The sequence below is a fragment of the Nothobranchius furzeri genome, chromosome 12, assembly GCF_043380555.1.
Source record: "Nothobranchius furzeri strain GRZ-AD chromosome 12, NfurGRZ-RIMD1, whole genome shotgun sequence".
Taxonomy (NCBI): Eukaryota; Metazoa; Chordata; class Actinopteri; order Cyprinodontiformes; family Nothobranchiidae; genus Nothobranchius; species Nothobranchius furzeri.
Genome location: NC_091752.1, coordinates 54,876,811 through 54,890,112, shown reverse-complemented (window position 1 = coordinate 54,890,112; position 13,302 = coordinate 54,876,811). Strand labels below are relative to the sequence as shown.

At 42.8% G+C, this 13,302-nt stretch overlaps 1 protein-coding gene across 2 annotated transcripts in view; it reads left to right on the top strand.

Annotated features, from left to right (window-relative positions):
• The first annotated feature begins 285 nt into the window (after nt 1–285).
• The window catches only part of nptx2a (neuronal pentraxin 2a), a 41,172-nt gene continuing 28,155 nt past the window's right edge, over nt 286–13,302 (top strand). Inside the window, exons 1-2 of one of the 2 annotated variants that reach the window (XM_015945718.3) lie at nt 286–1,275; nt 11,103–11,349. In XM_015945718.3, coding sequence (XP_015801204.1) covers nt 832–1,275; nt 11,103–11,349 — 691 coding nt within the window. In that variant the 5' untranslated portion in view covers nt 286–831. Of the gene's footprint in view, nt 1,276–11,099; nt 11,350–13,302 lie in introns of both variants that reach the window. The other variant, XM_070542722.1, reaches the window with a different exon arrangement.

The following is a 13,302-nucleotide window of genomic DNA, read 5'->3' as shown; positions in this document are numbered from 1 at the left end:
TGTCACCTGCAGCACAAATGAAAGCCTTGGTTGTTAACAAATACCCCAAAAGCATGAGCCTTTTTCTTTTTATAAACACGCACCATCAAAGTAAAAGTAGAAAATGAAAAGTTTTTAATCAAATGTATTTTCTAAGAGCATCAATTATCCGGATGTTTCCTACATGAGACATCCCGTATTTACGCCAGCACTTCCAAACGCGCTGCGTACGTCTGACGTCTACCAGCTTCAGTTCACTTAACGAGTTCGCACAAAGTCGGTGAACTCAAAGCATATGTCACAGCATGACTTGGACCTATTGAGATCGGGTGATGACGTAGGCTGAGGCTGAATAACCGGAGCGTTCGTCTCGGGGCGGAAGCGCCAGCGCGCGCGCCTCCCCATAATAATCTGTCTGAGCGTCGTCGCTGTCTGTTCAGCACCGCTCACTGCCAGTCCAACAGAGCGGAGAGGACAGACGGCTGAACAGAGTCCTCTGCGGAACCTTCAGAGGATTTTATCACTGAAACTTGGACTTCAACTTTTTGTTTTTCCTATCAGAGGACTTGGTTGTCTCGTTTTTATTTTTGTTTTTTCTGCTGAAAGATTGTTGATTTGTTGGTTTATGGAAGAAGACCGACCAAGTGATTACTGGACGACTTACTGTGATTTTTCACTGCGGATTTCCCCATTAAATTATATTTTCTATCACTGTGAACTGATGGAAAGCGTGTTGAATTAATTTAGTAAGTTGCTGCAAAAAGTTTATCTTACAGGCGGATTAAGTGGAGATATTTGAGGTTTTCCTTTATTTCCTTCTTTTTCTTTTTCTAAAAGGACTTGTGTACCGGGATGCAAGCTTTAGTGGTTGGTTTGTTGTATCTGGTTAGCGGACGCGCGGTGCGCAGCCAAGAAGCCACAGGTAGCCGCTTCGTGTGTAACGCGATCCCTCCGGGCGCAGAGCCCGGCTGCGGGTATGGCCCCACCGGGAACCGCATTCAGAGCAGCAGCCCTGTGGAGGACGAGCTGCGCAGCACCATCCTCCAGCTCCGGGAAACCATCCTGCAGCAGAAGGAGACCATCGTGAGCCAACAGGGAACCATTAAGGAGCTCAACTCCAAGCTGGCGCGCTGCGAGGCGGCAGCCGACGAGGTGGGTAAGACCCGGGGTCAGGGCTCCAGGCGGAAGGAGTACGGCAAGAACACCATGGGGGACCTGCCCCGGGACCCCAGCGAGACCATTGACCAACTGGGCAAGACGATGCAGAGCCTCAAGGGCCGTCTGGAGAACTTGGAGGTAAGATTGCGCATAAATCCCTCCTCTAACCAATCCTGCGTTTTCATTAGTGATTTATCTGAAAATGAGATTTATTCAGCTGGTCATAAATTATTCTGACTGCAAAGGATCATCCGAGATCAAAGGGTCAGGTTTTAGACATGTCATTATTAGATTTTGCATCATTAAAGGAAAAAAATCTGATGGCTAACATCAATGAGAGACAAACACACCAAAATCTTGTGAAGGTGTAGCCATGCTGCAGAGATTTGCAGTGCTCCTTGAATCATTCATGAGCTGTGTGTATACTCTTATTTTTGCAGTCATGCGACTAAATATTCATAACACATGAAGTTAACCATTCCACTAGATTTTCTCTAGAGCTGTGACATTATGTAATTTAATCTGATGAATGTGTCATAGTCACATGCAGTTTTTGTTCAGTGGTTCTGCAGCTTATGAGCTCACACACACACACACACACACACACACACACACACACACACACACACACACACACACACTACTGATAATGAGGTGACCTATAGTCAACTGAAAGCCTTTCTCCCATTAGATATCACCAACCAATGGCTTGATTGATTTTCAATTCAAGGATGTTTCATGTAAACTGCTGCATAGTTGATCCATCTGGCTCTCTGCATTATTGGAAATGTAACACCCTGATCAAATCAAGGATACTGCAGGTGATAATGCTGAATATTAATCACCCATTTATTGATCTCTTATGGTAAGGCCTAATAAGCAGTATTAGCCATATGGCCACAAGGAGTAGGATGTTTCTCACAGGCCACAGCTATCTCAGTCGCATCAGGACTAGGAACTTTCTCTTGAAAATGAAAATGTACCACTAAGTTGGACGAGCATTGGAACGAAATGTTTTTAAAATTAATTTTGTTGCTGCAAAAAGGCAAAATGTGAGTAAAAAAGTTTTTCTCTATTAATGTGTGCATTAAAAAAATATCTCTTAAAATGTTTGAGAGTTTGATCAAATGTTCAAAAACTGATTTTTTTTAACTTTTGGGACAAAGATTCAAGATGGCCGTTGCACCTATAAATATTGGGGGGAAAAGTCAGTTTTACGCATTCAGTAGTAAGATTTGGTGACGTGATAACTGAGAGTCATTTACAGCAAGCATTTGGAGAATGAATATACACCAAGCAAAACACTTTTGTTTCATGAGCTGAACTCAAAAATCTGAAACTTATTCTACGTACATGCACAAAACACCTGTTCTGAAATCCGTCTACATATGTTAGTGAGCACTTTTGCCTTACCAGGACAATCCATCCCACCTCATAGGTGTGGCATATCAAGGGGCTGATTAGACAGCATGAATAATGTACAGGTGGGCCTTAGACCGCCCACAATAAAAGGATACCCTGACATGTGCGGTTTGATGCAACAGCACAATTCCACAGATGTCACAACCTTTGAGGGAGTGTGCAATTAGCAAGCTGACTGCAAGAATGTCTACCAGAGCTGTTGCCCATGGAATTAATGGTCATTTCTCTACCATAAGCTGTCTCCAAAGGTGTTTCAGAGAATTTTGCAGTACATCCAACCGACCTCACAACCGCAGACCACATGTGACCACACCAGCCCAGGGCCTTCACATCCAACATGTTCACCTCCAGTATCGCCTGAAACCAGCCACCCGGACAGCTGCAGCAACAATCGGTTTGCATAACCAGAGAATTTCTGCACAAACTGTCAGAAACCGTCTCAGGGAAGCTCATCTGAATGCTCGTCGTCCTCATCGGGGTCTAGACCTGACTGCAGTCCGTCATAACCGATTTGAATGGGCAAACACACATTCAATGGTATTTGGCACATTGGAGAGGTGCTCTGTTCACTGATGAGTCCCGATTTTCACTGTTTAGGTCAGATGGCAGACTGCTTGTGTGGCATAATGTGGGTGAGCGGTTTGCTGATGTCAACGTTGTGGAATGAGTGACCCATTGTGGCGGTGGGGTACTGGTATGGGCAGGTGCATGCTATGGACAACAAACACAGGTGCCTTTTTTTGATAGCATTTTGATTGCACAGAGATACCGTGATGAGTTCCTGAGGCCCATAGTTGTGCCATTCATCCATGACCATCATCCATGACCATCACATCATGTTGCAGCATGATAACACGGATCTTGCCCATGATCCTGCCAAGGATCTGTACACAATTCCTGGAAGCTGAAAACATCCCAGTTCTTGCATGACCAGCATACTTACCAGACAGGTCACCCATTGAGCATGTTTGGGAGGCTCTGGATCGGCGTATACGACAGCAAATTCTCACAGCTATTGAAGAGGAGTGGACCAACATTCCACATGCCACAATCCACAACCTGATCAACTCAATGTGACAGAAATGTTGCCCTGCGTGTGGCAAATGGTGGCCACACCAGATACTGACTGGTTTTCTGCCCCACCACCCCCATAAAGCAAAACTGTGCACATGTCAGGTTGTCCTTTTAGTTGTGGGCAGTCTAATGAACATCTGTACATTATTCATGCTGTCTAGTCAGCCTCTTGATATGCCACACCTGTGAGGTGGGATGGATTATGAGAGTCATGGGTGTTTTACGTATGTAGAAAACATTTCAAATGTTTGAGATCAGCTCATGAAAAGTGGGAGCGAAAACAAAAGTGTTGTGTTTATATTGTTGACCAGTGTGTGTGTGTGTGTGTGTGTGTGTGTGTGTGTGTGTGTGTGTGTGTGTGTGTGTGTGTGTGTGTGTGTGTGTGTGTAAAATCAAACAAAATATTGGTTTAAATAATGAGAACCACTGGGTGGATTCTAATAAAGCATTCAGTCTGAGACAGAAACTACACTGAAAAAGTATTCATTTATGCTAAACTCCAGCTAACGAATGATATAATATTTAAGTAAAATGTATCAATTCAACTGTAATGTATCAAAATTCTAAATCAAATGGAGTAAGTGTAAACCTAACGTAAGCATGTTCAGTAAACCCTTAATCAAATCCCATTTTTAGGCTGAAAGTCCCCGGCGTGTCACTTGTGCTTTATTTGATCCAAAGAAGAAAAAAGAAGGAAACTGTACGTGCAACAAAAAAATAAATAAATAAATAAATAAGAATCTTGGCCCTAGTAATAACCAAATAAAATTACATTTATATGTAAGATTTCATTAAAATCTATAAAATTACAACTGTTATTTGATAAAATAGCTAAAAACAAGTCAAATAAGAACAGGTTACTTAAAAAGTAGATCTTTGATTTTACAGTGGGTACGGAAAGTATTCAGACCCCTGTCCATTTTTCACGGTTTGTTTATATTGCAGCCATTTTCTAAAATCAATTTAATTAATTTTTCATCATTAATGTACACACAGCACCCCATATAAAAAAAAACACAGAATTTGAGAAATGTATGCAGATTTATTAAAAAAGACTAACTGAAACACATGGTCCTCAGTCAATAAACCAATCAATCAATCAATACTTTATTAATCCCGGAGGGAAATTAGAGTTTCGGTACACACAATTCAGAGATCAGACATACATGGGCAAGACACATGACAAGAATTGGTGACTGTGGTCATTTGCAACCCGAGTCGCGCTACCTTAATAGAGATAAGAGGGTTACATGAGGATTGGTTCAGGTGGAGGGAAAAACAGGCACTTCAGAGTTACCCTCCACCGGGAGGGCAGCTTTGCTCTGCAAAAACAACACCTCAGCAGATATGCAACAGACTTCAGACAACACAACATAACATGAGACTCCAATAGGAAGGCGGGGGGGGGGGGGGGCTGGGATCCTGTTCCCCCAGCGAGAGCAGCCATCTAAGGTGCTCGTCTACTGTACAGTCACAGGTGGGAGGGAGATCGTGGGAGAAGCGAAGAGCACATTGACTCCTCCAGCTGTTGACCTCGCCAGGCTGAAGTCCACCACTCCGAAGGCGGGGGGGGGGGGGGGGGGGGGGTCGGGTTTTCACAGCATCTGTCTGCATTCCTTTGTGGGGGTTTTATTTGCTCGCCGCTCAAGGCTACCAGGGCATCATATTCAGATAACACAAATTTGTTTGGGTCAGGCTGAGATCATTTTCCTCTCTGTCTTCAGTCTTTTTCAGTCTTTAAACTGATCATTTCCAGTCCTTCAGTGAAGCCAATTTTGGGTTTTAAACTTAAACCTGTCCATACCGTCCGGTGACTCTCTCCGAGATGACATCCATTTTGCGCACTAATACCGGTATCGCAGCTAGAACATTGTCCAGCTTACGATTCACCTCGAGTAACGTCCCAGTCTGTGAAGTCTCCACACAGACGGTGCTTTCCGCGGGTGCGGGTTGCCCTCCAATCGCTCCCGTTCTCCCAAATTTCCAGAAAACCAGATCTCCTCCCACTCCAATCAGGAGAAATCCAGTGATCATCAGAACAAACATCCACACGTCTTCAATGTCATCAGTGGACAGCTGGGAGAGGCATATGATCTTCCACTCCTTCCAGGAACCCAATGTGTTCAGACCCTATGCTGTGAGACTCATATATTTAACTCAGGTGCTTTCCATTTCTTCTGATCATCCTTGAGATGGTCCTACACCTTCACTGTAGTCCAGCTGTGTTTGATTCTACTGATAGGACTTGATTAGGGAAGCCACACACCTGTCTATATAAAACCTTACAGCTCATAATGCAGGTGAGAGCAAATGAGAATCATGAGGTCAGAGGAGCCTGAAGAGCTTAGAGACAGAATTGTGGCAAGGCACAGTTCTGTCCAAGGTTACAAAACATCTCTGCTGCACATTAGGTTCCTAAGAGCACAGTAGCCTCCATAATCCTTAAATGGAAGATGTTTGGGATGACCAGAACCCTTCCTAGAGCAGGCTTTCTAGCCAAACTGAGTTACCTGGGAAGAAGAGCCTTGGTGAGAGAGAACCCAAAGATCATTGTGGCTGAGCTCCAGAGATGCAGTCAGGAGATGAGAGAAAGTTGTAGAAAGTCAACCATCACTGCAGCCCTCCACCAGTCAGGGCTTTATGGCAGAGTGGCATGTTGGAAGTCTCTCCTCAGTGCAACACACGTGAAACCTTGCAGAAATTTTTAAAATTCTGTAATTTTCTCTTCAATATGGGGTCCATCCACGTAGGGTCGCGGGGTTTCTGGTGCCTGTCTCCAGCGGTCAATGGGCAATCAGGCAGGGTACACCCTGGACAAAGTGCCAGTCCAGCGCAGGGCAACACAGAGACACACAGGACAAACAATCGTGCACACACACACTCCCACCTAAGGACAATTTAGACAGACCAATCAACCTAACAGTCATGTTTTTGGACAGTGGGAGGAAGCCAGAGTACCCGGAGAGAACCCACGCATGCACAGGGAGAACATGCAAACTCCATACAGAAAGATCCCAGGCCGGGAAGTGAACTCAGGACCTTCTTGCTGCAAGGCAACAGCTCTAACCACTGTGCCACTGCACAGCCCCAATATGGGGTGCTGTGTTTGAATTAATGAGGAAAAAATGAAATTAATTGATTTTAGCAAATGGCTGCAATATGGCAAAGAGTGAAAATTGAGGTGGATCTGAATACTTTCTGTACCTATTGTATATAAAAAATTATATGGAAAATATACACGTAATTAAATTATTATGTCTCCTTTTTGGCCAACCCTTTTTTCAGTGCATCCTAATTTATCAAATCTTAAAAGAGCTGCATGTAAGTCAATTTTATGGATAATGAGCTAAAACTGAGCATGTAGTAGCTATGTGACATATTTCTCATTAAATCTTGAAATTAATATCCTTTTATTGAAACAGTCATGGCACATTCAGCTATAACAGATTAATCTTTAACTTCAATTCAAGATGGCCACCTTCTTAGCAAATACAAAAAAAATAATAATTATACAGAACTCAAGCTGGATTTTTAGTTTTCTAATATTTTTCCAAATTTTACCTAAATTATTCTCCATCATTCCCCTCATCACTTCATCGTTTGTTCACCTAAAACTATCCTAATTTAAAATGGTGATATGAAAGGTGAGGAGCAGTGGTTCACAAACTTCACCTAATGTTCTATAAAATAACACCAACATCTAGCCTAGAAATCTAGACCAAGGCAAGTCAATCTAACCAAGCTCCATTGTTGCCTCAGCAGGTCTACCATTGGCCTAATCAGTTTAATGTCTTGCCAATCACAGTGTTCTGTTTGTTGGGTGGTCTTGAAGCTGTAATGACAATCTGCAAAACAAGCTAGCTTTTAAACACAAACACGGTCATAGCACTCTCACCCCTCCCTGAGCCATGTCTCTCTGATAGTGGAACGAGCATTGCCACAGTAAACAAGAGAGAGCTAAACACCAGTCATTGTTTCTAGGTACAAATGTATTTTGTTTTCTGTTACTTCAAATGGTGGTTTTCCTTTTGGGACTCCAGTAGTTTGTGCTAAATTTGAAGTGGTAGCAGCTGGGTGTTTCTCCATCTGCGGTGTTCTGTAGCAAAATGCACGAGCACGTATGTGCAGTTGTTTGATGAGATTGACAACCAGATGGTCCAATACTTGGTTTCGGACTGACCCGTAATAATCCCTGAGGCTTTTGGACAAATACAAGAACTAAGTAATGTAAATAAAGGGACACTTATTGTGAAGTATTACCAACTTTTTTTTAATACAGAACCTCTCAAGGTAAAAATCTGAGGGCGCGTCACAAAAACAAAACAGAAAAAAAAGATTTACAAAATATAATGAATAATTGGAATAAGGAAAAATGTGAGGGAAAAGAAAAAAACTGAATGAGAAAAAGGTAAACATTGGATACCAAGAAAGTGAATTGGTAGAAGCAGCAGCGTGAAGAGGAGCTAGTGAGGAAGAATCATCCGAATGTTATGCCAAATCCAGCTTGAACAGGTAAGTATTCGGCTGCTTTTTAAAGGAGACCACTGAGTCCACTGCTATCAGGCTCAGAGAGAGAGAGTTCCAGAGTCTGTGGGCCACAGCAGCAAATGATCTGTCACCTTTGACCTTTAGCCTGGTGCTCTGCACAACCAGTAGGCTTTGGTCACTGGACCTCAGGGACCTGCTGGGGTGCAGGGACAGAGAAGATCACCAATGTATGATGGTGCTTGTTCATAAAGGCCCTATAGACCAGAACCAGGACCTTGAAATGAACCCTGAAGTTGACTGGCAGCCAGTGAAGCTCAAGTTCAGAGCGGGACAGAATGGGACTCAGCTTAGCAATGTTCCTGAGATGAAAGAAGGAAGAGCGAACAAGAGAACTGACATGAGAATCCAGGGTGAGAGCTGGGTCAAAGGTCACACCAAGATTCCTGACAGAGGGTTTGGTGTGGGAAGCAAGCTGACCAAGAGAGTCTCCGACTTTGGGAACCAGCTTGTCTGGGGCACAGATGAGGATCTCAGTCTTATTTTCATTCAGCTGAAGAAATCTCCCAGCCATCCAGGTTTTGATAGAGTCTAAGCAGGTGTGTAACAGCTGCAGCTTAGACATCTCATGGGGCTTAAAGGAGATGTACAGTTGGATGTCATCTGCATAAAGATGGTAGGAGATTCCTTTGAAGGAGCTCAGGATGTGCTGAAGAGGAAGCAGATAGAGGAGGGAGAGCAGAGGCCCCAGCACAGAACCTTGTGGGACACCATGGGTAAGGGAGGTGGTGGAGGACTTAAACTTGGAGGCACCAACAAAAAAGGAGCGCTCAGACAGATAAGAGGAGAACCACTCCAGAGCAGTTCCTGATAGGCCTACCCAGTCTCTGAGCCTCTCCAGTAGCAGGTGATGGTCAACAGTGTCAAAGGCTGCAGTCAGGTCCAGCAGGACCAGAACAGAACAGTCCCCTGCATCACTGTGAGTCAGAAGGTCATTAGAGACCCTAAGAAGAGCTGTTTCAGTAGAATGAGCTCTACGAAAACCTGACTGGAAGCTATCATAGATGTTATGTTCATCAAGAGCAGCTGTGAGTTGTTTAGCCACAACCTTTTCCAAGATCTTGGAGATGAACGGAAGTTTAGAGATGGGTCTGAAGCTGCTATGGAGAGAGGGGTCGAGACTCGTTTTTTTAAGAAGCGGGTGGATTACAGCATTTTTAAAGTAGGCAGGGACCTGACCAGAGACCAGAGAAGCATTAATTATAGAGAGCACGCTGGGAAGGATGGACTGAAAAGCACTTTTAAGCAAAGATGAGGGTAAGATGTCGAAGGGGCATGCAGAGGTCTTCATAGAGTACAGTTGGATGTCATCTGCGTAAAGATGGTAGGAGACTCCTTTAAAGGAAATCATCAATCTTTAACTATTTGGACATAGACTTTATTAGAATCAGGAGCAGATAGAAGTATTTAAGTCCTTTGTTTAGAAAAGGGATGTATGTTTGCCTTCTTCAACAGCGGACTGCCTCATTGACTGACATCCATTGCGGTGAGTGTGTCACATTGTTCATTGTCCGGTGGTATGCGGAGATCATTTGAAAGGCAACGGTAGAACCCACCCCACGACCGAGATCCATCAATGGTGCGTTCCCAAACTAAATAGTATAGTTGTTTAGTCTGGCTTGCCAGGCTACAGCATTGAAAACATGTTTTAAGCTAGCTTGTTTTGCAGATTTGCTATTGTAGCTTTAATGCTAAAACTGTGATGGAGAAAAATGACAAAGACTACATCAACCTCAGGAATAATACTCGTTTGAAACAGCTTGTGCATCGTCATTTAGACGATTTAGACTTGAAAGTGTCTTTAAGACGTGAGCAGATGGAGGTATTTGTCATTTAATTTAAAAAAAGGATAGATTTGCTTCTTCTGATACGACGGTGTATGGCAGATTTCCCCATTGACTGATTTCTGTAGTGATGAATACAGAGCTCTGATTGGTCCTAGCTCTGTCCAATTGTGTGCGGACAACCATAGATTCCGCTCTATGACTAAGCTCTGTCTATGGGATGTGGCCAGACTTTTTCATTAATTAATTAAGAGCAGGGTTAAAACACAAACTGTGTTTTTTTCCATTTATCATCAGTATAATCATCAACAAAGGGTCAAACTAGAAGACACACTATTATGCTCAAGCCTTTTCACCACTGGGATCTGCAACACTGCACTAAAATTCTTTCTTTTGAGGTTTTTTATTATTCTGATTTACTATTTTTATTGACATTTTATTGTTGTTCTTTTTAGATGCTGTTTTTTTGTCAAATGTTGTTCATCAAATGTTTGTATTTGTGTTCAGCACCTCGGGCTTCTGCTGAGGTAGTGGAAGGTGCTTTATGAATTAAATGAAATATCTTTATATTGTAACAATAATGGTAAAAAAACAAGCTTTTTAAGTATTTTTCTTACATTTTTGCAGAATTTTTTTAGATCATTTGAAAACCCAGATATTGAATGCTTCCCAGCCCCTTTGCATGTTAATTACTGCATCTGTAACCTTGTGAAACTCTTTTCTTCTCACATTCGAACGTTTTAAACCATGCCCCACAGCTCTGATGACCAAACAGAACCCATCCAAAAGAAAACAGCTATGATGGCACCTATGTAGCAGTCACTTGTTTCCCCTTTTCTCAAAACCATCTGTCACCAAGCCTGTTGTCAACTCTGGGTGACGTCTACCTTTAATACCCAGCGCAGCCATGGGCGCATGGCAGGTCGCCAATCAAAGTCAGACACAGGGACACACTGTCTTCATTTAGAATTTGCTGCATGTATCACAAATAATGCTGCTGAATGAATATCCGATCAGCAACCCAGGCGAAACTGGATTTAATGTTTGTCTCATCTGTGTATCCCTGCACATCCATCCACATCTGTCTCTGACATATCTTTCAGTCTGTGTCTGACCTGTCTGCGCTCTACCTCCCAGCAGCAGAGTCTGCGTCTACCCAGCAGCTCCAACATGTCAGCCGGAGGAGTCTCGGCCCTGACTCCTCTGCCACCGGAGCTCCGCGATTTGCTGCGGCAGCGTCTGGGGGCACTTGAGACGCAGCTCCTCCGGAAGGTGGCTGAGCTGGAGGAGGAGAAGAGCCAGCTCTACAACGAGACGGCGGCCCACCGCCAACGCACCGAGAGTGCTCTCAATTCCCTCATGGAGAGGATCACGGAGCTCGAGAAAAGTAAGCGAGTCGTGTGCTGGGTGCTGCAAAATGTTCCAGTTCAATGCCAAACTTTAAATGTTTTATTTTTCCTGACAGATTTGGCATTAATTAGTCAATTCCCAAGCAAAAGTTCAGATGATGCAAGCAAAGATTTCACAACGGGCTCTTTTATTTCTCACACAGCCGTTCTCTGAGAAGCTCCTGGTCTTAAAATTAAGGCCAAGAAAGCAAGACTGAATTCTTAATTAGTTGAAGAAATATTCAAGAGATGTCCACACTCCAGGGGTTCTCTTTGATGGTCAAAATCAGGCAGCACGTCTGTAGTATACCTCACCACTCAGTGGACATTTCCTGTAGGCCCAGGGCTGAGCAGACTTAGTCCAGTACAAGGTGAGTTTACGGTAACCAGACTTAATTGCTCACATTGAAAGAGAATGAACACAATAAAATCTAATTTAAAATCAAACTGTTGTGAAATCTCAGTAAATAGCCTTATCCCAGGTCTCCGGTGCCAGAGAGGTTTTACAGTGAGTTTTATTAGATTGAATTTGGAGGGGTGAGGATTTTTCAACATAATAATCTATATTAATGGTGCTGCAGTGGCTTTATAACCGAATGTCTCCTTTTCCCTGATTTACAGTGAAATTAGCTCAGACAAAGGATGACCTGGAAGCTTGAACTTGTGCTTCTTGGAAAACTGGGATTTTAAAAGCCAGGAGAGGGAATCGTACATGCAGATTGTACCTTTCATGTTATAGTTTTAGTTTTGAGTCGTGGAGGATGACTGCTTATACTGAGCCGGGATTCTCTGGAGGTTTCTTCCTGTTAAAAGGGAGTTTTCGTCTCCACTGTCGCTATATGCTTGCTTAGTATGAGAATTGCTGTATAGTCACTGACACTAGTCAGTGACTTGATGCAATTTGCTGGTTTCCTTATATAGGAAACATTATTTCTGATTGGCTTAATGAACTGGCCTGATTTGGAATGTTTATTATGTGAAGTGCCTTGAGACGACTCTTGTCATGATTTGGAGCTGTATAAATAAACTTGAGTTGAAATGAATTTTTTATGTTGAACGAATGGATAGTAGAAAACATGTAAAGATGTTTCTGTGGTAAATGAATAGCTCAGTGTAACAAAGCCAGCATTTTAATGAAAGTATAATTCCATCTTCTTTATTGCAAAGATTATCTTCACATTTTTTTTCAACGGAATTCCTAACCAAAACAATTCATCCACTTTCCTCTTTTTACATTTGCCTATAAACTTAAATGGATTACCTACCATGTCCGCATTGGCTGCACATAAAATATGAGCCATTCATCCTGGGTTACGACCCCACCACCTGATGACCACTATCCCCCTAAATTTGATGACTTTTGATTTAGATCAAGAAAAACTCACAACTTCACTCGAACAATAACGTTTGATTACACTTGATTGGCATCAATTGAATTGAAATTACTCGATGATTTAGCTCTGAAAGTGGCATAACATTATATCACAGAACCTAATCGTTGGACTTTATGCTTTTCCCGTGCACCACTCACACTTTGCTTTTTAAAACAACTTTAGCATTATCAGTTGAAGTACTTGTTTCTGATGGGAGATCAAAAACTGTACATACACACTCACACATGGTTCAACGTTATTTTACCCAATATGACAACTGCTTAAAGGCACAATTGGCAGTTTTGGCTTGCTTTTAGCACCCCCTAGTGTCTTTTTAGTAGAACCAAAAGAAAAACTTTTCTTCTCGCTGTGCGTTCGTCTTTTTAACACCTTAATCCAACAGCTGAAATGCCTCCCCAGCCTTCCTTAATGTCTACAGGAGCGATTCATCACTAAATCAGACAAATAGTCAGCTGTGTTCATGATCTAAAACATACAGGAAACGTGCTGGAAGCAGACTGCTGCTCCGGTATGTCAGTTCCTTTTTTTCTAAATCCAAAAGGGACCAGATTGGCACTC